Consider the following 26492-nt stretch of genomic DNA (forward strand, 5'->3'; position numbering starts at 1 on the left):
GCAGTGCCTGACGGGCCGCGCCGCAGGCCCACTGCGCATGCTCCGAAGGAGAACCCACAGCCCCGCGGGTGGGGCCTAGAGCCGATCGACCTGCAGTGGTCGGCCTGGGCATTTTGCACCTTCTAAATAGAGCGCCTGTTGGCGTAGGCGCGGTTACGTCATCGCTCAGGAACGCGGCAGATGAGTCTTCCTAACAGACTCTTTTTTACAGTTGGTTCAGAGAGGTTCGGTAACTTGGCCAAAGTCACGCGGTTACTAACTAAACAGGCCTGGAACTCAACTTCGATTTCAGCGCTTCGGCCCACCTCGCCGAACTGCCCTTCCCCGCGCCCTGGTGGGATAGATAATAAGTCGCCCATTCCCACACAGCTTTCGAGAAGGAACCGGCTGACTGTCCCGGATACCCACTGTCTCCATCAACTAGCACCACCTTCGCTTTTCCAAGCTCCGCGCGTATCAAAACTCAAGCTCTAGAGAACCTTCCCCGGGTCCCTGCGGTCTGTGTTAAGACCAATCCAATGTGCCGCGTTGCTTCTCTGCATTTAGCATGCAGTATCGGACACAGTAGGTGCTCAATAAATGATCAAGCACCCTCAAGTCATTTTTCACTCATTCATTAAACACTTAAACGCATATCTCTGAGGAGTCGTCTTTACTCTTTGCCTGGCACTGTGCTAAGTAAGAGCTTTTGATGCATTATTGCTTTAAGCCCCTCAACAACCCTGTGAGGAGATACTTTTATTGTCCCTGTATTAAAGGGAAGGAAACCGAGGCACAGAGTCCCACAGCTACAGGAAGCCTAACCAGAGGCAAGGAGCTCGTGTACAGCCCCCAGAGCCTCGGCTGCCTCTGGGAAACACCTGGCTCCGGGCCGAAATAAATTACCCAAGAAGCTAGGTTGGCTTTTCCTGAATTACAGAGAGGCTGGTAGGTCCCTGACCTGACTCCTTCATTCACTAAATACCTGAGTACCTACAACATGGCATAGCTCCTAGGCACTGAAAATACAAAGATAAAAATGTCACAAAATCTCTGCCCTCAAAGGGACTTCAGTCTGATGGGAACAGGCAACGTTTAATGACAATATAGGGAGGTAAATGTTTTAATGGAGCTTTGTCCAATGGAGGCTGTCATTGGGGCTTGTCAGTTGACAGACTTGGGAGCCATTATGACTCAAGGGTCATAGTTGGAGGTCAGTGCAGAGCCCCTCAACCAGAAAAGTACCATGACATTTTGTTAGCTTTTCTTTTAATTTTTATTTTGAAATAATTATGGACTCATGGGAAGTTGCAAAAATAGTACATAGAAACCTGTGCACCTTCACCCAGTTTCCGCCAATGGTAACATCTATGTAACTGTAGTAAGATATCAAAATTAGGAACTTGATATTGGTACTATGCACAAAGATTTTTGAAGGCCTTAGGAACTTCTCACAACACTGAGTGAAGCCTCTTCAGACCCTGCATTAAAGAAAATACTTAAGGGTGCCTGGGTGGCACAGTGGGTTGGGTATCGATTCTTGGTTTCAACTTGTGTCGTGACCTCAGGGTGGTGAGATCCAGCCCCTCATCAGGCTCTGCACTGGGCACACAGTCTGCATGAGTTTCTCTCTCCCTCTCCTTCTGCCCTTCCTGCACATTCTCTCTCTCTCAAATAAATAAATAAATCTTAAAAAAAATCCTCATTGGCTATTTTATTACAAAAGTAATCACTTGTGGTTAAAAAAATACAACTGGAAAAGTGACAGCTTAAAGAAAAAGGCAAAATTACTTTTTAAACTATAAGAAGATGCTGACACATAATTTTTTAAATATGCAAATTAAACTTGGAGATGAGATACCATGTTTACGTCTCAGATCAAAAAGGCTGATGATGGGGTGCCTGGGTGGCTTGGGCGTTGGGCGTCTGCCTTCTACTGAGGTTATGATCCCAGCGTCCTGGGATCCAGCCCCGCGTCAGGCTCCCTGCTCAGTGGGGAGCCTGCTTCTCCCTTTCCAGCTTCCCCCTGCTTGTGTTCCCTCTCGCTGTCTCTCTCTGTCAAATAAATAAAATCTTTAAAAAAAAAAAGGCGGATAACATGTTGTGTTGATCTGTGATTGGGTAGCAGGCACTGGAAAATGTTGGAGCAGGAAGTAGATCAGTACAATCTCGCTGGATGGCAATTTGAAAAGACCCAGCATTTCTACTTCTGGGAATTTATTATAATACATACCTGTGTGCAGAATGACCTATTTATAAGGATATTCATTACAGTGATGCTCATTGTAGTGAAAGGACAGAAATAATCTCCATTCTGTCAATAGGAGACAGGCTCAAAGAAGCCACAAAAAGTACTGGACAGCTGTAAAAATGGAGGAAGCACTTTATGTACTGACAGGTAACAAAACTCAAGATACATTGTTGAAGAAAGAAGTGAGGCTCAGAACAGTATGTAATGTTTGCTACCAACTGTGTTTGAAAAGAAGGTGGCAGGGCACCTGGGCACCCTCTCCCACTCCCTCTGCTTGTGTTTCCTCTCTCACTGTGTCTCTCTCTGTCAAATAAATAAATAAAATCTTTAAAAAAAAAAAAAGAAAGAAAAGAAGGTGGGGTAGGGGGAATACATATACATATGTGTCCTTGCAAGAAAGAAAAGAAGGTGGGGTGGGGGAATACATATACATATGTGTCCTTGCACATGCATAAAATATCTCTGGAAAGATACACAAGGGGTAGGAGGATGGTGGTCACTGAGGAGAACTCAGGGAGACTAGTTTCAAAAAATCTTGTTTTAAAATTATGACTGGAGCGCCTGGGTGGCTCAGTTGGTTAGGCATCCGACTTTTTTTAAGATTTTATTTATTTGTCAGAGAGAGAGGGCACAAGCAGGGGCAGTGGCAGGCAGAGGGAGAAGCAGGCTCCCCGCTGAGCAAGGAGCCTGATGTGAGATTCGATCCCAGAACCCTGGGATCATGACTGGAGCTGAAGGCAAACGCGCAACCGACTGAGCTACCCAGGCTTCCCTAGGCATCTGGCTCTTGATTTTGGCTCAGGTCAAGATCTTGGGATCCTGGAATTGAGCCCCACATCAGGCTCCACATTCAGTGGGGAGTCTGTTTCTCTCTCTGCCCCGCCCCCCCACTCATGCTCTCTCTTGCTCACTCTCAAATAAAATCTTTTTTTTAAAGATTTTATTTATTTGAGAGAGAGAATGAGAGAGAGCGAGCACATGAGAGGAGGGAGGGTCAGAGGGAGAAGCAGACTCCCTGCTGAGCAGGGAGCCCAATGCGGGACTTGATCCTGGGACTCCACGATCATGACCTGAGCCGAAGGCAGTCGCTTAACCAACTGAGCCACCCAGGTGCCCTCAAATAAAATCTTTAAAAAAAATAAAATTGTGAGCTATTTGTTTATTTACCTTGCATCTTTTTTTTCTTTTCAGAAATAAAACTTACTTGAATACTTTATCCAATCTCATTTTCTTCCCTTCCTCCCCAGAGGTAACCACTATTCCTAAATTTGGTGTTTATCTTTCTCTGGAATGTTTGAAACATAGTATATATTACAACATGTATATGTATTTATCCATACATATATATGTATCTGTAAACAATATGTCACCTTGTTTTTGCATGTTGGACTTTTCATCCTGCAGTGTGCTTTTTTTTCACATAAAATTGTTTAAAATATTTACTTATGTTGATACAAGTAGCTCTTATCCATTCATTAAACCACTCTATAGTATTCCACTGCTTGAATATATCCCAGTTGATCCATTCCTTTGTTGGTGGGCATTTAGGTTATTTCCCAGTTTCCCAAATAGTGCTTCAATTCACATTCTTATATATGTCTCTTTATATGTTTGCGGGAAAGTCTCTCTAGGCCAGTAAGCATCAAACATACATTTTTTAAAAGATTTATTTATTTATTTTAGAGAGAGAGTATGAGCGGTGGAAGGGGCAGAAGGAGAGAGAGAATCTCAAGCAGATTCCCCACTGAGTGCAGAGCCTGATGCAGGGCTCGATCTCATGACCCTGAGATCATGACCTGATCTGAAACCAATAATCCGACGCTTAACTGACTACGCCACCCAGGCACCCAGCATCAGACATATTTTTGCCACATACTCTTAGCAGGAAAAATATTTCACTATGCACGTCTAATGTATGAATGTGTATTTATTTATGAATCAGCATAACAAATTAGTATTCCATCATAAAACATCCAAAAGATAACTATAAAAGGGGGGATTAAAAAGTGAATAATGATGGTTAGCATTTTTTAGCAATAAAGTAATTTTTAATTTTAAAAAAATTGAAGAGGGGCACCTGGGTGGCTCAGTCAGTTGAATGTCTGACTCTTGATTTTGGCTCAGATCATGATCTCAGAATTGTGGGACCGAACCCCACATCAGGCTCTTCGCTCAGTGCAGTCTTCTGGTCCCTCTCCCCCTGCTCCTCTCCTCACTCGCTCTCTCTCAAATAAATAAATACAATCTTTTTTATTTTTTTTAAGATTTTTTATTTATTTATTCATGAGAGACAGAGAGGCAGAGGGAGAAGCAGGCTCCCAAGGAGCAGGGAGCCCGATGTGGGACTCGATCCCAGGACTCCGGGATCGTGACCTGAGCCGAAGGCAGACGCTTAACCATCTGAGCCACCCAGGCGCCCAATACAATCTTTTTTAAAAGGTGGAGTAAATAGGGGGGCCTGGCTGGCTTAGTTGTTAGAGCATCCAACTCTTGATCTCTGGGTGATGAGTGTGAGCCCCATTTTAGGCATAGGGATTACCAAAAAAAAAAAAGTGAGGTAAATAATGTATTACAAATATCATACATATTCCGAAAATCCTTAGTGAAAATAAAGTGGTTGCATATGCTTCATTACTTTCCCCACATCTTTTTTTCTTTTTAATTATGGTAAAATGTACCTAACATAAAATTTACCATCTTAACCATTTTTAAGTGTACAGTTCAGTAGTGTTAAGGATTCATTCCTGGCAAGAATTTCTCTTTAACTTCAGTGATTTTTTTTCACCGGTTGGTCAGTTGCCTCCCTCTCAGCACTGGCTGGATTTTCACTGGGTGTTTGTACTTGAAGCATTCACTTGTGAGTAATCTCAGTCTTGCTTCTTCTAACAAATTTTTGTTAAATCCTTTGTCCACTTGGAAGGTTAGGAAAATTAAATCCACATTGCATAATCTGTAAATCCATCTATCCGGGCATATGTAAACTACATAGAATACTAAAAGACAAACATCACAGAGCTGAAAGAAAAAAACACAATACTCCTCCAAATATGAAGCTTCCTTTCGCCCTTCCCCAGATAACTCCCCTGCCTTACCACATAACCCAGGATGTCTGACAAGAGAGGCCCAGGGCGGGCACAAATGTCAATTTGCTTATGAATGATTAGCAAAGCTTACTTGTTTTTATTCTTTTAGATAAAAAATTAATTTAGGGGCGCCTGGGTGGTTCAGTTGTTAAGCATCTGCCTTTGGCTCTGGTCATGGTCCCAGGGTCCTGGGATCGAGCCCTGCATCGGGCTCCCTGCTCAGCAGGAAGTCTGCTTCTCCCTCTCCCACTCCCCCTGCTTGTGTTCCCTCTCTTGCTGTCTCTGTCAAATAAATAAATAAAATCTTTTTAAAAAAATAAATAAAATAAAAAGCTGTAAAATTCAGCTAAAGTAACTAGAGGGAAATTGTATGACCTTAAATGAATATGCATGGTCTACAAACTTAGCCAGCCCGATGCCCCTTCCCTTGTATTTCGGCCTTAAATATTTTTTTCTGCCTTAAATATTTTGAGGTTATGTTGTTAGATTCATATGAATACTAGGTTACTTAGTTCCTGGTGAATTATTTCTCATCAAGCAATGACACCTATATCCCTAATAATTCTTTACCTCTTAAAATCAATTTTGTCAGATTTTAATATTGCTGTACTGGTTTTCCTTGTCCATGTTAACGTACACTGAGAGGCAGCACAGAGCAGTGTTAAGAGCATGGCATCTGAAGTCAGACTGCCTGGGTTCACACTCCAGCACTAACACTTTTTGGTGTGTGACTTCAAGCCAGTTATAATCTCAGTCTCCCCGTGTATAAAATGGGCGTAGTTAACTACCCACCTCGGAGGGGTTTTATGAGGATTAAAGTAATCACTATTTTTAAAGCATTTTGAGGGGCGCCTGGGTGGCTCAGTTGGTTAAGCGTCTGCCTTCAGCTCAGGTCATGATTCTGGAGTGATCCTGGACAGTCCCAGGATCGAGCCCCGTGTCAGGCTCCCAGCTCAGCAGAGAATCTGCTTTTTCCTCTCCCTCTGCTCCTCCCCGATTGTGTTCACTCTCTCTCTTGCTCACTCTCTCTCTCTCTCTCTTTAAAATCTTTTTTAAAAAGCGCTTTGAATATCATAAATAAGCACTACATAGGATTTATAAAGTAAAGTAATTAAATATATATATCTGCATCCCTTTTCTGTGTCATTTTTTTAAGTATTTCTCTGGTTAAACACCATATAGCTGGTAGATACTGCAATGCTGCAGTAGATATTATATAAACCCTAGCACATATGTGTGAGTGTATCTGTAGAGTAACTCCTAGAAATGAGATTGCTGGGTGGAAAGATATGTACATTTGTAATTTTGCTAGATAGTGCCAAATTGCCTTACATAGGAGGCTGGTACAACCCCGATGTAGGGCAATTTGGCACTATCTAGCAAAATTGATCTTCGCCAGGCCGTTAAATGAAAAGCGACATTTCAGAGCAGATTTAATTTGCATTTCTCTTATTTTAAGTGAGGTTGAGTATACTTGAATGTTCTTTGTATTTCTTTTCCATGAATATTCTCTTACCCATTTTCAACTGGGTTGTTGTTCTTTTCTGTATTATTTGTACAAGTTTTTTTTTTAAGATTTTATTTATTTATTTGACAGAGAGAGACACAATGAGAGAGGGAACACAAGCAGGGGGAGTGGGAGAGGGAGAAGCAGGCTTCCTGCAGAGCAGGGAGCCCAATGCGGGGCTCAATCCCAGGACCCTAGGATCATGACCCAAGCCGAAGGCAGACGCTTAACGACCGAGCCACCCAGGTGCCCCATTGTACAAGTTTGTTTTTTTTTTTTTAGATATTGGAAAATCAGTCCTTCTTCTATGGTATGAGCTGATTTTTTTTTTTTTAACTCTAAGCACTTCCCCTCAGGAATGGAGAAAAATGGTGAGAAAGAAAATTTTGAATACTATCTCAAAACATTTTCTGCCAAGTAGTAAAAGCTACTTTTTCTGGTCACTGACTTCACATGTGCTAAACACATGTTTAAACCTCATTTTCTGGTAGATAATATTATCTTCATTTTACAAATGAAAAACCCGACGATCAGAGAGATTCAGTCATTTGCTCATTTAACAAATATTTAGTAGGCACCCACTGGGTTCTTTACTTTGGGGTTATATTAGTAAGTGAAACAGAAAAGGTCCTTTTTATGGGCTTGCATTCTTGCTGGGGAAATAAGTATACAAATAAGATAATTTCTGATAGTGGTAAATGCTATGAAGAAAATAGGAAATAGGGTAGCTGCTGTTAGGTTGGGTGGTCTCCAAAGTCCTCTCTGAAAATATGAGATTTGATCTGATGCCTAAAAGGAAAGAGAAGAGCTGGGAAATGGAACTGTTGGTATAAAGGCCCTAAGGAAGTAACAAGTTGGGCTCATTCAAGACACAGGGAAGTTTGGTCCGAGGAGCTAGCAGGGAAAGCCACTGGGTGGTTTTGAAAGGGAGGGTAATTTGATCCATAATGGGGGACCCCAAACAGCTTTTTTGTTGATATGTATATCAGTTGTCTATTGCTGTCTAACCCCAAAATGTAATGACTTACCTACCACCAATTACTGATTTTCACTGGGTTTCTGTGGTACTGGAATTTGGGAGCAACTTGCTTGGGCTTTTCTGTCTCCGTATCTCTTGTGAGGTTGCAGTCTTCAGAAAGCTTGGCTAGGGCTGAACCATCTCCTTGCAAGATGGCTCAATCACATTAGTGGTTAAGTTGGTGCTGGCTGTTAGCAGGAAGACTCCATGCCTCTCCGTCTCCACAAGAGCCTCTCCACAGGCATACTTGAGAGTCCTCATGTCATGATTGCTGGCTTCTCCCACAGCAAGTGATCCAAGAAACAGCAATACAGATGTTGAAATGTTTTATAACCCAGCCTCAGAAATGGCGCATTGTTCTTTCCCCAATATTCTATTGGTACATAGCCCTATTTGATGTGGTCGTGACTGCCAGGAGATGTATGCCCTTGCAGGCCATCTTGGGAGACTGGCTACCACAATGTTTCAGCGGCTGATTTTATTTTATTTTATTTTATTTTTTAAAGATTTATTTATTTGAGAGAGCGAGAATGAGAGAGAGAGAGAGTACATGAGAGGGGAGAGGGTCAGAGGGAGAAGCAGGCTCCTCGCCGAGCAGGAAGCCCGATGCGGGACTCAATCCCAGGACTCCGGGATCATGACCTGAGCTGAAGGCAGTCGTTTAACCAACTGAGCCACCCAGGCGCCCTCAGCGGCTGATTTTAGGCAACAGGCTTGAACAGTGGAAACCTGAGTAAGGTAGAAGGGCCCACAGTGACCCCAACCCCCTGGCTAATACAGACAGGCCCAGGGGACCCACCTCAAACTATCCGTAGGCCCTAACTAACAAATGGGCTACTTACAACCAGGCACAGGTACCAAAAAATGGAAAATTCCGTATGTTCCCATACCTGCTCACCTTCCCTCTTGAAAAACAGCCCCCACCCATAGCAGGCCATCTCTCCTTTGTGGCCTGCCCGCTGCTCACTTGGGGTGTATTCGATAAATTTCTATCTCCTTTGTTCTGCCTCACATGAATGCTGTCACTGCCCGTGCCACTGGCTTCCACCTGATTGAGTCACCCCACATTTGGGGACCCCCATCCAATAGGGACAGACACCACAAATGTGGGTATTTTTAAATTTAAGTTTATAAATGTAAAAGTATTTTATATATTTGTATATATATTTAGAAAATAAAATATGTGATATTTACATTAGAAATTAAAGCTTAAAAATATTGTTCATAGGGGCACCTAGGTGGTTCAGTCAGTTGGGCATCCAACTCCTGGTTTCAGCACAGGTCATGATCTCAGGGTCCTGAGATCGAGCCCCAAATCCAGATCCATGCTCCCCAGGGAGTCTACCTAAAGATTCTACCCCTCTGCCCGCCCCCAACCACATGCGCGCATTCATGTGTGCAACTTCTTGCACTCTCTCTCAAATGAATAAATAAATCTTTTTTAAAAAATGTATATTGTTGGGACGCCTGGGTGGCTCAGTCAGTTAAGCATCTGACTCTTGGTTTCAGCTCAGGTCATGATCTCAGGGTCTTGGGATTGAGCCCTGAGTCTGGCTCCCTGCTCAGCAGGGAGTCTGCTTGCCTCACTCTCCCTCTGCCCCCCCCCCCCCCTTCACGGGCTGTCTCTCTCTCAAATGAATAAATAAAAATTTTTGTCTTGAGCAACTGAGTGGATTGTATGACATGTACTGAGATGGAGAATAGGTGGGTTTTTTGAGGGGTGGGTGAGTGAAACAAATGTTCTGTTTTGAACATATTAAGCCTGAGGTGCCCATTAGACATCCAAATAGAAATGTTCAGTAGCCATTTGAGTATATAAGTCTGGAGATCAAGGGAGAGGTCAGAGCTTGAGATAGAAATTCTGCAGGCATTAACATAGAGCTATAGTAAAGCCAAGGAGCTGAATGAGATCTCCTAGTGAGAAAGTGTTAATATGGAAGAGAAGAGGGCTAAGGGCTAAAAGCCTCGGCATGCTGCAACATTTCTGGGTGAAACAATGGCTTTGGATCCAGCAAACGAGATTGAGGAACCATTGAGGGAAGGTGAAAACTGGTAGAAATAGAAGCAGAATGAAGAAATTGGCTCAAGAAGTAGGGAATAGTCTGTTGCAATGTTCTAGAAGTCAGATAGGCTGAGTATAGCAAAATGACCGTAGGATTGGGAACGTGGAAGTTAGAGCTGACCTGGACAGGTCCAGTTTTAGTGGAGAGGTGAGGATCAAAGGCTAATTACATGAGTTGGGGAAAAGATGGGAAGTGAAGAATGGAGCACCTCTTTTGAGAAATTATTTTGTTGGGTGGGTAACAAAGACGTGAAGATGAAATAATGTGTACGTGAATTTTTCTTTTTCTTTTTTTTTGGTAAATTGTCAATGCTCTATAAGTGATAGGCTTGTTTTGTTATTTATTATCTAACTCCCAGGAATTTCCAACCTGCTCAGTGTGAAGAATCACTAAGACTAGGCTACCACTAGTCCCCAACTTCCCGTCTATTAAGGCGCAGGGTATCTCCACCCAATGACAAGCCAAGAAATGAAGAGACGGATGGAGAAAGCGGAAATAAAAAGGAAGGGGTAAAGAAAGATTTGCTGAGTTAACATTGACCTCGCAGGGCCACCGTAGGGCAGACCCTCAAAGCTATTACGCTCTTTTAGGGGGCGGAGCCGACAGGAAATTTAAACCGAAGCCGCGGCCGAGGGCGCCTGGAGACTGATAATGTACTCGTGGAACTTCCGTCGGCGCTCGGACGTCTGAAATCGCTCATGGAGCCCGCGAATATAACGCGGAGGCCTTGAGGAAGGAGTACGGAGGCCGAGAAGGAGCCGAGAACTTGAGGAGGGAGCCAGGCAAGGGTACGGATGCCGGGAAGGGGAAGATGGGGTAAGAAGGTAGGCGGAAGGGGTCGTGAGAGTGTAGAGAGGCTAAGGGCTGGGGAAGGTGCGCGAGAACTGGGGAGCAGATAGGTGCAGGAGCTGAGGAGGGTAGAGGGGCCGGGAAGGGCTCTCAGGAATTGAGGAGGCCGAGGTCTCAAGGGGGTGGAGGGACTGAGGGGACAAGAACCTGGAGGGGGGCACGGGAATTGAAATGTACAAGGGTGGCCAAGAAGCCGTGGAAGTTGAGGGCGCAGAGTCCTAGTGGGGGCTGTGGGACCGAGGGACAAGAACCTTGAAGGAGGCGCGGGAGGTGAGATGGGATGTGGATTGGGATGGAGTTGAGGCTGGCTGTACCCGGGAGCCGCGCGGGGGATTGTGCGGGAATTGGGAGGCGGGGGGGGGGGAGGGGGAGGGGAGGGGATGATAGAAGGTCGAAGGCTAATGAAGGTGGTCCTGCTGTTTTGTCCTTTCTCAGGCGACGGCAGATTCTCTGAGCTGCAGAGTTCTATGGCGGAGAGTAGGCTCCGGGCTTCGGACCTAGGTAGGTAACAGGTCAGAACTAGGGATGCGAGGTCGAAGTTGCTACTCCTGCACCAGAGCACTTGGGATGGAAAGGTCGAGAAATGTTAGCGCTATTGGGGTTTTCTAATTTCTTAGTGGTTTTGAGTGTGTGTATATGGTGGGATGTCATGAAATCATTTAGGAATTCATGTTAAATGTCAAATAAGAGCTTTCAGTCTGATATTATGAACAAGATTAGCAGATGGGGAGTCAGGATAGAGTACCTTATTAAGCCCACATTCATGGTTATTTTTACCATAAACTCACCGAAATAGATAAGTATTTCAGCACATGCTCACTTCCCTCAATATTCCCCCTCCCACTTCTTCTTTTTCTTTTTTTCTTTAAGATTTTATTCATTTACTTGACAGAGAGAGAGATAGAGAAAGGGAACACAAGCAGGGGGAGTGGGAGAGGAAGAAGCAGGCTTCCCGCTGAGCGGGGAGCCCGATGCGGGGCTCGATCCCAGGACCCTGGGATCATGACCTGAGCCGAAGGCAGACGCCTAATGACTGAGCCACCCAGGCGCCCCTCTCCTCCTCCCACTTCTTTCAGTATCTTCTAGTTTTAGTTTTGGATTGTTACAGATAACAGGCTTTGGTTGTTGCCTTTGAACCGGTAATACACTTTACTAGGTTACCTACTCTTCCTTTGCTGGAGAACTTTTCTCCAAGAATGTTTTCAAAAGGGGACTTTATGGGATAAACTTTCTGAGGCTTGTATGCCTGAGAATATCTTGATTTCACCGTTGTGTTAAAATTCTTGAGTCAAAGTTCTTTTCCTTCAGCACAGTGAAAAATGGTATTTTCTTCCTGCAAAAAGTAGAGCCTGTTGATAATTGATGTTGGTCTGATTCTTGTTCCTTTGTAAGTGACCTGCTTTTTTCATTAGAACATTTTAGATGATTCTCTTTATATTTGTTCTTAAAATTCACTGTAGTATGACTATGTGAATTTTAGAGGGTTTAATTTATTTATTATAGTTTTACGGTTACATAATTTTAAAAGGAGGCCAGGTCTCCCCTGGCCTCTCTCTCTCTCACACACCTAGAGTTGAAGTTGTTCCTCCTGATTGCCACTCCCGAGGGTGCCACTGTTTACAGTTGTTTTCACTATTTCTTCTAGTATTTACCTACTTATTTCTAAATAGCATGCTCATACTGCTTTTGTTGTTTTCAACTTAAATTATATCTATTGACTTCCTAGCATGGAAAATATTTTTTCTGTTTCCCCACTTACCTGCAGCGCGCGCGCACACACACACACACACACACACACACACACACAATTTTCCTCCTCTTCTCTCCTCCCAGTGTATATGAAGTTTTGGTTTGTTTTTTTTTTTTAAGTAGGCTCTACGCCCAGAGTAGAGCCCAACATGGGCCCAAACTCATGGCCCTCAGATAGACCTGGGCTGAGATCAACCCACTGAGCCACCCCAGCGCCCCTATACTTAGTCATTTTTGATTGGTCATTTATTTATTTGCATTATCATTATTATGGTTATTTACAGATGACCCATGTAGCAAAGTAGGAAATATGCTTCATTTTCTATGAATGATCACCAATTCACGTCCATATTCTACCAGAATTATAAACCTTCCCTCAATACCTTCAAGCTCATCAAAGAATCCATCAGTTTCTTCTTTGCCTGGAAGACATACCTTCTGAAACCATTTTCCTAGTCTTCAGTGTGGTCCAGCTATGTGTAGGCTTGTTGCACTGATTTCATCCTAGAATCTCCCTTCATCATTCTATGGATTTCCCTTTGCTTTTTTCCTGGGTAGGATCCTCTACATTCCAAATTCCTATTTTCTTCTCTCTTCATTTACTTCCTCATTTTGGTAGAGCACAACTTCTAATATAGCTTCCTGAGAAAGGGTACATGACAGATAAATTTTTCAAGACCTCCAGGTCTGATAATTCTTTACTTTTTTTTTTTTAGATTTTATTTATTTATTTGAGAGAGGGAGAGAGAGCATGAGTGGTGGGGGGTGGGGGGGGCAGGGGCAGAGGGAGAAGAAGAAGCAGGCTCCCTGCTGACCAGTGACCAGGGAGCCTGATGTGTGGCTCGATCCCAGGACCCTGAGATCATGACCTGAGCTGAAGGCAAACACTTAACCCACTAAGCCACCCAGGCGCCCTGACAATTCTTTATTCTACTTTACATTTGAATGATAGTTCAGCTAAAGATCATTTTTCCCCAGAATTTTGAAGACATATTCCACTTTTATTAAGTGTACAAATCGTTTTGTTTTAATTTTTAATTCCAGTATAATTAACATCCAGTGTTATATTAGTTTCAAATGTACAATATAGTGTACAATATAGTGATTCAACCACTTTCCACTTCTTGTAGCTTCCAGTATACTATGGCAAAGTCTGATGCTGTAAATATTTCTACCTTCCTCCTGAACACAATAAGCACCTAGACTGGCCTGTCTCTGAACCACCCCTGCCCCCATCTAGCAACAATATGATTATTGTCTGTCTTTTTTTTTTTTACTTCCAAATTAGTCATTGTTATTGTTGTTTTATACAGTCAGTGATTGTTTAGATTTATACATATTTTTGCCAAATTTTTGGCATTTCAGTCCTGGGTCTAGCTTCCTTCATCCCAAAGTACACCTCTGCGAAGTCCTTTAGTAGGAAGTGGTTGGGGATAAATGGGTTTTCTTTGTTTGAAAAATGCCTTCAGTGTTCTTTGTTGAAAAATGGGTGGCTTAGTCGGTTAAGCATTAGATTCTTGACTCTTGGTTTCAGCTGAGGTCATGATCTCATGATTGTGGATTGAGCCCGGTGTCTGGCTCCATGCTGTGTATGGATCCTGCTTAGGATTCACTCCCTCTCCCTGGATCCCTCCCCTGCCCTCAAAAAAAAAAAAGGAAAAAAAAGAAAGAAAGATGCCTTTATTTTGCCCTTGCTCTTGAATAATTGTTCAGTCAGATATAAAATTCTAAGTTGACATTTATTTTAAATACTGATTTTAGTGAAATAAAGCATTTAATAATTTAAGTAATTATTTTGTAGTCTATATCTGATCATTCTATTTGAAGTTCCTGGGGATCTAATTTTGCTGTCTCTTATTTCTAATGATTCTGACCCACAGTGGTTTGTTTCCTTCATGTGTTTTATAATGTCGGAGGGTGAGTTAATGTTTGATGATGCTATTTCTGAGGAAATTCTTGGAACCCTGAGCTAAGCTGTCAACCTCTAGAATTGCTTTGCATTTGGTTATTTAAAGTATGCCAAAGATGTTATGAGCTGGAATTATTTTTTACTTTACTTTCTCTGATGGTGGTGGTAATGGGTTCTTAGACCACATAAGTAATGTGAATTTGAATTCCAAATTCTTGGGAGGCCTATGGTTATGAGTTCTCAGAGAAGACTTTTGTCATGCAGAGCCCAGGCTAATATAGACAGTATTCCCCTTTTGTCTCTTTCAGTGGGTAGATTATTTTCTGATTTACCTTTTCTCCTAGATTCATGCAGGATTTCTCAATTCTAACTCCCCCCTTTAGGCAGATATAAAACCTTATCTCCTGGGCCCATCTGACTCATCAATTCCAAACCCTTTTCTTTTAAGCCCACAGACTCCCTCAGGGCAGTCAGCATTAGCTTTCACCACTGTGGTTCTGTTTTCTCATCATTCAGGACATTTGTGGGGTCCTCTTATTTATTTATTTTGTGAACTTAGCAGTTAGATGGGTTTGGTGTTTATATTTTAGCCAGTATTTTTAGATATTTTGTATTAGGAAGGCTTTTAAGTTACTGGTCTCCCATATGGCCTGAAATGAAGCCAAAATCCTCTTTCTCCTTAATGTCCTGAAATTTCTTGACAGTGTGCCCTGATGTGGGACTTTTTTCATTTGTGGAGCTGGCACTTGGTGGAGACTTTCAATCTGGAAACTCATTTTCTTTCGTTCCGGAAGTTGTTAGCGTTATTTCTGTAAGATTCATCCCCTCCATTTTCTTTCTTTTCTATTTCTGGAACTTTGTATTGTTCAGATATTGGATCTTATGGACTGATTCTTTGGTTTTCCTGTCTTTCTCTCCCACTTTCCACCTGTTTGTCTTTTGTTCGCTTCTCTGGAGGATTTCTTCAACTTAACTTCCAATCATTATATGAAATTTATTTCTCTAAGATTTCTCAGTTCCTAAAAGGTTTTTCTTCTTTGTGGTTTCCTTTTTTATAGTTGTCTATGTGTTTATAGAAGGCAGTGCATTCCTTTATCTCTCTGAAATATTTGTGGTATTTCTTTGTTCTGTTTTCTTCTGCTTTCCTATATTGTCTCTGTTTCCTCTAAGGTCTTTTTTCCATTTGTTTGGTAGTCAGATTTCTTGTTAAAAGCTTTCATTTTTCTTCTTCTTTTTTTTAAGATTTTATTTATTTGACAGAGAGGGAACACAACCAGGGGAAGTGGGAGAGGGAGAAACAGGCTTCCCACTGAGCAGGGAGCCCAATGTGGGGCTCGATCCCAGGACCCTGGGATCATGACCTGAGCCGAAGGCAAGGCAAACGCTTAACTGACTGAGCCACCCAGGCGCCCCATCTTCTTCTTTTTTAGAAGCTTTCTTTAAATATCTGATGATCTTTGATTACCCATTTTTATTTAAAAGCAAGGCAATAAAATGCCAATTGGAAGGGGTTGTCAGCGGTAGACTTGATTGTAGGTAATCAGGCTGGAACCTGGCAATTTTGACGGGTGTCTTATAGCTCAGGCTCCCATAACAAAACATCATAGACTGAGCGGCTTAAACAACAGACATTTATTTCTCCTATTACTGGAGACTGGTGGTCCAAGGTGCCAGTAGATTCAGTTCTTGGTGAGGGCTCTCTTCCTGCCTTGCACATGGCTACCATCTCACTATGTGTTCACATGACCTCTTCTTTATGTACTCATGGATGGAGAGAGCGAAAGCTCTGGTCTCTCTTCTTATAAGGACACCAGCCCCTTAGCGCTGGGCCGGGGGGGGGGACACTCTACCTCATGATCTCACCTAAACCTAACTACCTTCCAAGGGCCACATCTCCTACTACTATCACACTGGGGGTTATAAGTATTGGTGGTCAGCATTCTGGGAGCTCCATAGGGGAAGAGGTTTACAGGTCTCATGGTTCAGTATGTAGATATCCTCTTAATCTTCTGTGTTTTCACTGGGGCTTATCCCTGCTCTCACCTGTGCCCCATTTCCTCTAGTCCAGGGAACTTTTATACTCAGCGCTATTGACATTTAGGGTCAGATAATTCTGTTGTAGGGGGTTATCCTGTGCCCTGTAAGATGTGAAGCTGCATTCCTGGCTTCTACTGGCTAGAAGCACACCCCCACCCACTTGTGACCACCAAAAATGTTTCCACCAAAATCTCCCCCAGAGAAGAACCTTTGCTGGAGTCTGCTGCTGGGGTGGGAGAGGGTTCTGGGTGCCCTGCTATCCGTTCCTTGTAAAGGCTTTCTGATAGCCTCTTTCTCAGCCCCTGTCTTCTTCTTTTTTTTTTTTTTAAGATTTTTTTTTTTTTATTCCATTTATTTGACAGAGAAACAGCGAGAGAGGGAACACAAGCAGGGGGAGTGGGAGAGGGAGAAGCAGGCTTCCCGCCGAGCAGGGAGTCCGATGCGGGGCTCGATCCCAGGACCCTGGGACCATGACCTGAGCCGAAGGCAGACATTTAATGACTGAGCCCCCCAGGTGCCCCTCTCAGCCCGTCTTGCACTCTAGCCTTCTCTCTCTGGTCCCTCCAGGTGCGGGCCTTTCAGCTCCAGCTTGCTTCTTGCTGGCTTCAGATGCCACTTTCTCTGGCTCCTGCCTGCTTTCCACTCACCCATGTGCTTTCCAGCTTCCACAATTCAGTGGCCTCCCTCTTGCCTATTGTCATCTTCTTGCCAGTGTCTTTGTCCATTTTTATTCTTTCTCTCGTTTTAGCGGCATTTGGGGAGAGAACAGAAGTTCTTGTATTCACCCTCCACATGCATTCAGAAACCCGCACCATTATTTCTTCAAATATTTTCTTCTCTGTATTCTTTTTTTCTTTCCCTTTGCAGCCCTTCTGTGATGTTGCTCCCATTGCTGTTTCTGTCCTCTGCCTTAATGTCTCACTTGTCCACTTCTTTATCTCTTCCTGATGCCTTCTGGAAGAGTTCCTCCACCTGAGCCTCCAACTCACACTATGTTGCAAGATTTAACTCACCTATTGAGGGTTTGGGTTTTTTCTTTTTCATTCTTCACTTTAAAATAATTTCAGACCGGGGCGTCTGGGTGGCTCAGTGGGTTGAGTGTCTGACTCTTGGTTTCGGCTCAGGTCATGATTTCAGGGTCATAAGATCGAGCCCCACATCAGGCCCCACACTTACTGGGGAGCCTGCTTGAGATTCTCTCCTGCCACCACCCCGCTCACGCTCCCTTTCTCAAATAAATAAATATTTAATAATAATAATAATAATTTCAGACTTAACACAAACATTTCAAAAACAGTCAAGGGGTTGGGGGATGGTGGGACAGAGGGAGAGTGAATCTTAAGTAGGCTCCATGTCCAGCCAGTTTTGTGGCTCCATCTCACAACCCCAAGATCATGACCTGAGCCGAAGTCAAGAGTAGGATGCTTAACCTAACTGCACCACCCGAATGCCCCACCCTTTTTTTAAATTAATGTATTTTTTATTTTAAGTAGGCACATGCCCAACATGGGGCTTGAATTCATGACCTTGAGATCAAGAGCTGCACTGTCCACCAACTGAGCCAGCTGGTGCCCCTCATTGCTCATTTTTAGTTGGATTATTTATCTTTTTATTATATGAGGGTTTTTTTAAGTACTGTATTTTTCATGTCATTTATCTCCAATTCTTTACCTGCTGTTCCTGTTTTATATTTCCCAGTATTCTCCCTTTTTTTTTTTATTATGTTATGTTAGTCACCATTCATTATATCTTTAGTTTGTGATGTAGTGTTCCATGATTCATTGTTTGCGTATCACACCCAGTGCTCCATGCAAGACGTGCCCTCCTTAATACCCATCACCGGGCTAACCCATCCCCCCACCCTCCAGTATTCTCCCTTTTTTGAAGTGATTTATTATACTTTAAAATTCTTTTCTCTGTCTGATCCATTACTTATGACAGATAAACAACCTGTACCAGAGAAAACATCTTTTATAGTACTTGCTTTCTTTAGTTGCCTCATATTTTCTTATAAGCCCATGTCCCCTGGAGACAGCCACTCCGATTGGTAACATACTTCTGGGACGCAGATGCAGAAGCCTCGACCCTGTCATCTGCCCTTCCACTGAGTGTCGGGACTGAGGGTGGGACAGTAGAGAAAACCGACCCCTAGGCGGAGAGCCCCTGGTTCCAACATGGGCTCAGTCACTCCCTGTTTGCAGCAAGTCTGTGCCCTTCCAGTTCACACACCGTGCCTTGTGCTATTCATTGTCAAGAGCTGTCTCCTTGAGTTGTAATTACCTAACTCACCAGACGGATAGAGGGTCGGGAGGGAGGTTCATTCAGATGCCAGCCAGCTCACGGTCCCCTTCTCCTACACATGTGCGTATTCACCCTGAGCTCGGCTCAGGCACTGCCTCGATGTGACCCATACAGCATAAGTAGAAAGCACTCCCCAGTCTGTCATCCTGGCACCCTTCTGCTCTGGGCTTGCTGTCCCCCGGCCCCCAGTGTCCAGGTCTGGCATCCATCTCATTCCTCCTCACTTCCATGGCTTCCCTAGGATTCGTTTCTGTGGAGAAAGTCTGGGCCTTGTGTATTTATCATCTTGTTTAGGAGTCTAAAGGACTAATTCTGAGAGAGCTCTCTATATAAGTATGGAATTAGGTTGTACACCTGAAACTAGTAACAGTGTTGTATGTTATTTATACTTCAATAAAAAAAGAAAGAAAAGAAAAGCCAGCCTTCTGGAGAAGTTGGCATTGGGGAGGGATCCAGAATGGCTACAGTTAGAATAATGCCCCAGGCTGACATTCAGCGGGTATTCCTCGTATGGCTAAATCAGATATTTCTGGCCAGTCTCCATACAGAGTGATTGGTGCAGGTTAAGTATTTGAATATCCCCCCCCAATACCATTACCTGACACAATTTGCAGTATTTGATTTACTCCGTATGGACTGTCCAAGGGAGATGGGTACTAATTGTTACCACTATTTCAGAAGTGAAGAGATAGAGATTTGGAGACACTAAGAGAGATTGTGATTTGCCCAGTGTTACACAGCTAGTAAGAAGCAGAGGCAGGGACTCACAACAGAAGTCTTCTCTGTAAAATGCTAAGCTGACTTTCCAGTATTTTCTGGCTCTGTACCTAGGACTTTCAGGAAGAGGGAGGTTTAGGGGGCCAGAAGTTAAGTGCCTGAAGGTCAGGCGCTGGCTGAGGACAGGAGAGCAGGCTCTGGTTTTATGGGAATGATACTGATACGTAAGTCAAAATCTCTTCCCTAAATAATTCCCAGTCTAATGGGGAGTCCAGAGGTTCACCCTGAAGGAATAAACAAGAATATGAAGCTGAAAATACCACGAGGACAGACAATAAGTCTATCTGGAACTCAGAATAAGAAAAACACCATCTTACAAGGGCAAGCAGGGTTTAACTGAGCAGGTCCAACTGAGAGACTGACAGGGCAGTAGATAGCAGTGATGCAGGAATTCGTGGAATCAAAGAGTTTTAGAAGATTTATAAAAATAGGGGCACCTGGGTAGCTCAGTCGTTAGGCATCTGCCTTTGGCTTGGGTCATGATCCCAGGATCCTGGGATCGAGCCCTGCAACGGGCTCCCTGCTCAGCAGGAAGCCTGCTTCTCCCTCTCCCACTCCCCCTGCTTGTGTTCCTGCTCTCGCTGTCTCTGTCTGTGTCAAATAAATAAATAAAATCTAAAAAAAAAAAAAAAAAAAGATTTATAAAAATATCTGATCCAGGGGTGCCTGGGTAGTTCAGTCGGTTAATTGCCTTCGGCTCAGGTTATGATCCCAGGGTCCTGGGATCCAGTCCCACATCGGGGGGTCCCTGCTTAGCAGGGTGTCTGCTTCTCCCTCTCCCCCTCCCCCTGCTCATGCTCACTGTCTCTCTCTCTCTCTCTCTGTCAAATAAATAATAAATAAAGTCTTTAAAAAAAAGTAAAATTCAGCAGTTTTACTCTCTTGGTATTGACTGTTCCGGGTCCATTTTTTTCAAGTATGTGACAAACTCTTTGAATTTGTTAGTTTCAAATATATTTTTTTATTTCAGGGAAGTTTTCTTCAGTTATGCTTTTTAGTATTCTGGGGATTTTTTGTTTTATTTTTTTGTGTTTAAGAACTCTTATTGGGGCGCCTGGGTGGCTCAGTCATTGAGCATCTGCCTTCGGCTCAGGTCATGATCCCAGGGTCCTGGGATCGAGCCCCGCATCGGGCTCCCTGCTTGGCGGGGGGCCTGCTTCTCCCTCTCCCAATCCCCCTGCTTGTGTTCCCTCTCTCGCTGTGTCTCTGTCAAATAAATAAAATCTTTTAAAAAAAAAAAGAACTCTTATTATCTGTATATTAGACTTCTTTGCCTGTCTTCAGTGTTTGTCACATTCTCTTGAATCCTTTTTTATCTCTTCAAGTTTTAACATTTTATTGTGAAAGTTTTCAACCCTGCAACAAAGTCAAAAGAATTCCACACCAAGCATGTAGACACACCATTTAGTTTTATCATTGATGTTTTAATATACTTATTTTATCCTGATCAATTTTTAATCCATTTTATTTATTTATTTATTTATTTTAAGATTTTATTTATTTATTTGACAGAGAGAGACACAGCAAGAGAGGGAATACAAGCAGGGGGAATGGGAGAGGGAGAAGCAGGCTTCCCACCGAGCAGGGAGTCTAGTGTGGGGCTTGATCCCAGGACCCTGGGATCATGACCTGAGCCAAACACAGACGCTTAATGACTGAGCCACGCAGGCGCCCCTATCCATTTTATTTTTGATACATTTCAAGTAATTTATAGACAGTAGTACCTTTCCCTCTAAATAGTTCAGTATGCATTTCATTGACCAGAATTCCATATTTGTTTATAGTTTTTTCCTTTTAATGTAAAATTTATATTCAATGAAATGCACAATTCTCAAGATTATATTCGCTGAGGGTTTGAGGGGTTTCTTTTTAGCTTTATTGAGATATAATTTACATACTATAAAATTCATTTGTTGTAAGTGTATGCTTTCGGTGATTTTTTTGTTAATTTACAGAGTTATGCAGCTAACACACCAGGCTAATTTTAGAATATTTTCATCACCCTGAAAAGAACCTCATGCCCATTTTCAGTCACTCCTTATTCCTCCCACCCTCAGCCTTTAAGTGATCACTGATCTAATTTCTGTCTCTCTATATTTTCCTTTTCTGGACATTTCATATAAATGCAGTCATATGTGGTCTTTTGTATCTGGCTTTTCTAATTGAGCATGTGTTTGAGGTTCAGCATCCTAGTTGTGGCCGGTGTTGGTGGCTCAATTTTTTTTATTGCCCAATAAAATTACATTGAATGGATATACCACATTCCACTTACCGTTTTATTTACATGTGAATTATTTCCTATTGGCCAAATGAACCGTGCTGTATAAGTTTTTATCTGGACATACTCTTTCATTTCTTCAGGGTACATGCCTAGGAGCGGAATTGCAGGGTCATGTGTTAACTTAATGTTTAGCATTTTGAAAAACTACCGAACTGTTTCCGCAAGTGGCTGCACCATTTTACATTCCCACCATCCATGTATGAGGGTTCTGGTTTCTCCACATCTGAGCTTCGTGAGGGCGGGAATGCTAGTCTCAGATTCATCTTTATGTGCCCAGGGCCTACCTGGGGCACACCACGCAGAGGCTGTTGATGAGCATCGCTTGGCTCGCAGGACTCTCTTAGCCCATGCTTCTCACTTTGTTCCTTTTCTCCTTCCTTTCTAGGGACTCAGCTGGGAGTTTCCAGTTGTCTGGAAAAATGCCAGAAGAGCTCACCAGATGCTGGGAGGCAGCCCTTCTCTGGAAAGTCCTTTTATCTGGATCTGCCTGCCGGCAAAAGTCTCCAGTTTTTGACGGGGGCCATCCAGCAGTTCGGTGGGGTATGTAACCTGCCTCCAACCCGTGATGTCATGTGCCTTTGTGAGTTATAGGGCACGAGCTGGAGAGGGATTCTGTCTGTGATTTCCAGGTATTTTCAGTGGGACGGCTACATTTTCCAAAGCCACCCTTTTTAAAATAAAGTTAGGGACGCCTGGGTGGCTCAGTTGGTTGAGCGTCTGCCTTTGGCTCGGGTCGTGATCTCAGGGTCCTGGGATCGAGCCCCACATCAGGCTCCCTGCTCAGCGGCAAGTCTGCTTCTCCCTCTCCCTCTGTGATCTGTCTTGCTCTCACTGTCTTTCAAATAAATAAAAAAAATTTTAAAGTAAAATAAAGTTAAAATTTTTCCCAGTTAGAAAAAATATTATCTGTTCATTTTAGAAATTTTGTAGAGTGTGGAACTGCGCCAAGTGAAAACCATCATTTTGATATATTTTCTTCTGGATTCTTTTCTCTCTTTCACAGCTTTATTGAGATGTAATTCATATACCATACAGTTCACCCATTTAAAGTGTACAACTCAATGGTTTTTAATGAGAGGTACCTGGGTGGCTCAGTTGGTTAAGCAGCTGCCTTCGGCTCGATCATGATCTCAGGGTCCTGGGATCCAGCCCTGCATCAGGCTCCCACTCAGCAGGGAGTCTGCTTCTCCCTATCCCTCTCCCTCTGTGCTCTCTCTCTTTATCTCTCAAATAAATAAAATGGTTTTGTTTTTTTTTTTTAATTTTATTTTTTGACAGAGAGAGACAGCGAGAGAGGGAACACAAGCAGGGGGAGTGGGAGAGGGAGAAGCAGGCTTCCCTGCCGAGCAAGGAACCTGATGTGGGGCTTGGTCCCAGGACCCTGGGACCATGACCTGAGCCGAAGGCAGACGCTAAACGGCTGAGCCACTCAGGTGCCCCAATAAAATGGTTTTTTTTAATGGCTTTTAGTGTATTCACAGAGATATGTAAGCTATGTGAATACACAGTCAATTTTAGAACATTTTCATCACCCCAGAAAAGAAGCCCTACCCATTGTCAGTCACTCCCAATTTTTCCTCAACACCCCCAACCTGGGTAAACATTCATCTACTTCTGTCTCTATTCTTTTTCCCTTTTTAAAATTTTATTTTTATTTTTTTATTTTTTATTTTTTTAGAGTGGGGTGGGAGAGAGAGAATCTTAAGCAGACCCCATGCCCAGTACAGAGCCCCACACTGGGCTCTATCTCCCAACACTGAGCTCATGACCTGAGGTGAAATGAAGAGTCAGACGCTGAACCAACAGAGCTACCCAGGTGCCCCATTCCTTTATTTTTTATGCTCATTTTCTGTGTAGCTATGTGATCATGAATACATGTTTGATTACCAGCTTTTTGCCCACTATCTTAAAGCATTAGCACTTTTCTATCTTTATTGTCCCTCATATACATTATTTCTAATGAGAATATAATATTTTTGAGTGGATTATTAGTTTACTTAATTGTTACCCTATGGACATTGAGATTATTTCTAAATTTTAGCTCTTTCAAATAACACTGGTAAAAAGAACTTTGGGTAAAGGGCGCCTGGGTGGCTCAGTTGGTTAAGTGACTGCCTTTGGCTCAGGTCATGATCCTGGAGTCTCGGGATCGAGTCCCACATCGGGCTCCCTGCTCAGCGGGGAGTCTGCTTCTCCCTCTGACCCTCTTCCCTCTCGTGCTCTCTGTCTCTCATTCTCTCTCTCTCAAATAAATAAATAAAATCTTTAAAAAAAAAAAATTTGGGTAAAAAGCATTTGCCGTATTTGAGTCCTTTAAAATATTTGTAAGGCATGGGTGTCAATGTAGTACTCTTAGTAAGCGGTGTTTAGAAAATAGGATGATAGTGTTTGGCCCCAAAGAGGCGGGCAGCTGGGGAAATGACTTGAATAAGCTTGGAATGCAGAGGATTGTCAAAGGAACAGAAGCTCAGGGATATGGAAACTCAGCAGTGGAGAATGTACCAAATGATGATTATACACCCAAACTGGCCCCAAATTACCTTTTGAACTTTTAGTCTGTTCTGTCATTTAGCCTTTACTGTGTAAAAAACCACCCTAGAACTGGAGCATAAAACAAGTTATTGAGGCGCCTGGGTGGCTTAGTTGGTCGAGCATCCAACTCTCTCTCTCTCTCTCTTTTTTAAGATTCATTATTTTAGAGAGAGAGCGCACGTGCATGAGCATGAGCCAGGGGAGGGGCAGAAGGAGAGGGAGAGAAGCTGACTCGCAGCTGAGTGGGGAACCCGACACGGGCCTCGATCTCACAACTGAGATCAAGCCTTGTGTTGTGCTCCATGCTGGACATGGAGCCTGCTTAAGATTCTCTCTCTCTCCCTCTGCCCCTGCCCTCCCACCACCTGCTTGCGTGAAAGCGCTCTCTCACTCTCTCTCTCAAATAAATAAATACAATTTTAAACAAAACAAAACTGGTTTCCTTAATAGCCATGGACATGATAGAAAAAATTTTTATTTCTCATGACACTGTGGATTGGCTGGGCGGTTTCTCTGCTGGTGTCATCGGGACTCACTCCTGCAGCTGCATTTGGGTGGAGGGTCAGCTGGGCTGGAAGGACCAAAGTTGGCCTCACTTACACATCTGATAGTTGGTGCTGGCTGCCTCTATATGGCTTCTCATGTTCGTTTGAGAAGCTTCTTACATATGTTGTAGGAATGTATAATATCATATGTAAATACAGGAAACTGAACCAGCCTGTCTACGTGGCGGTCTCATGTAGCTTTCCAAGGTGAAAGGAGAAGCTACAAGGCCTCTTGAGGCTTAGGCTTTACAACACCTTTCACTATTGTTCAAAAGGAGTCCGATTCAAGGCGATGAAAAAGTGGGCTCTGCCTCCCGATGGGAGTAGGTGTACTGGGATGGGAGGACCGTGTGGCCCTGAAACCATCAACCGCGTTTACACAGGAAAACCCTTGCCCTCCTCCCACCCTCTAACGTCTGTTTTGGCCATGTTACAGAAGGTAGAGTCACTCATTCAAGCCACACCTTTAGAGGTTCTTTTTAATTGTGGTAAAATGTATATAGCATAAAGTGGGCCATTTTAATCATTGGCAAGTGTACGGTTCTCAGCGTGAATTACATGCACGTGCCCAGGCGACCTTCACCACCATTTCCCCAATTTTTATCACCCCACACGGACCATCTGTAACCAGTAAGCAAGAACTTCCCACTTCCCTTCTCTGCAGCCCCTGCCACTCACAGCTACTTCCTGTCTCTCTGAACTTGCCTATTCAAGAGACCTCCTATCAGTGGAATCTCGAATAATCGTTCTTTTGTGTGTGGCTTATCTCACTTAGCATAATCGTTCCCAGGCTCATCCATGTTGTAGCCTGTGTCAGAACTTCATGTCCTGGCTGAACCGTGTTTCCCTGAATGTATACATCACATTTTGCTCACCCATTCATCTGTCGGTCGCCTGGATTATTTCTGCTTTTTGGCTGTTATAAATAATGCTGCACTGAACATGGGTGTACAAGCATCTGGTCAAGTCCCTGCTTCCAGTTCCTTGGGGGTGCATACCTAGAAGCAGAATTGCCAGGTGGTGTGGTAGACCCTGTTGAGCTTTTTGAGGAACCTAAACATTTGTTGTTGTTGTTGTTGTTTTCTTAAGTTCAGTGCCAAGTTTCGCATCCAGTCACCCTTTCGAGAGGGCCATCATTGAGCCTTATTTTTAGTGGTGTGCTGGAGGTAGAGCTAACTGTTAGCATCTCCTTCCAGTTCCACATTCAGTAACATCATGTCGGTAGCTTGAAATCAGCCACAGTGGGAGCATTTACCTCCCAGAAATTGGCACATGCTACAAAGCAGGGCTTTTCCCCTACAGAGTGGATCATGAAGCATCCACCACCTCACCCCTGCTTACGTCCCTCTTTTCTACTCCCCCCACACATGGCTTAAATACCCTTGTGTCTCAGGTACCACGTTGGGCCCTTGGGATACAAAGATGAGTCAGACCCTCTCAGTGCCTGTGAGGAGCTTACAGATAGGATGAGCAGACACCTGTGCAGCTGAGTAGTGGCCAGACCCTTTCTTGTTTCATATTTTTGCTCCTTTTGGAGTGTGGTCAAGATCACAGGTGCAGTGTCTGAGTGCCCCAGTGTGTCTTCACAGGAAAGCCATAGCGTAACTAAGC

At 43.5% G+C, this 26492-nt stretch overlaps 1 protein-coding gene across 6 annotated transcripts in view; it reads left to right on the plus strand.

Annotated features, from left to right (window-relative positions):
* Window positions 1-10509: 10509 nt before the first annotated feature.
* Window positions 10510-26492, plus strand: part of DBF4B (DBF4 zinc finger B) — a 31697-nt gene continuing 15714 nt past the window's right edge. For 3 of the 6 annotated variants that reach the window (XM_027624458.2, XM_027624462.2, XM_027624463.2), the window contains exons 1-3: window positions 10510-10717; window positions 11186-11251; window positions 22190-22344. In XM_027624458.2, the coding sequence (XP_027480259.2) occupies window positions 10696-10717; window positions 11186-11251; window positions 22190-22344 (243 nt within the window). In that variant the 5' untranslated portion in view covers window positions 10510-10695. Of the gene's footprint in view, window positions 10726-10910; window positions 11021-11185; window positions 11252-22189; window positions 22345-26492 lie in introns of those variants that run through there. The other 3 variants (XM_027624459.2, XM_027624461.2, XM_027624460.2) reach the window with 3 other exon arrangements.

This window comes from Zalophus californianus, chromosome 16 (genome assembly GCF_009762305.2).
Source record: "Zalophus californianus isolate mZalCal1 chromosome 16, mZalCal1.pri.v2, whole genome shotgun sequence".
Lineage (NCBI taxonomy): Eukaryota > Metazoa > Chordata > Mammalia > Carnivora > Otariidae > Zalophus > Zalophus californianus.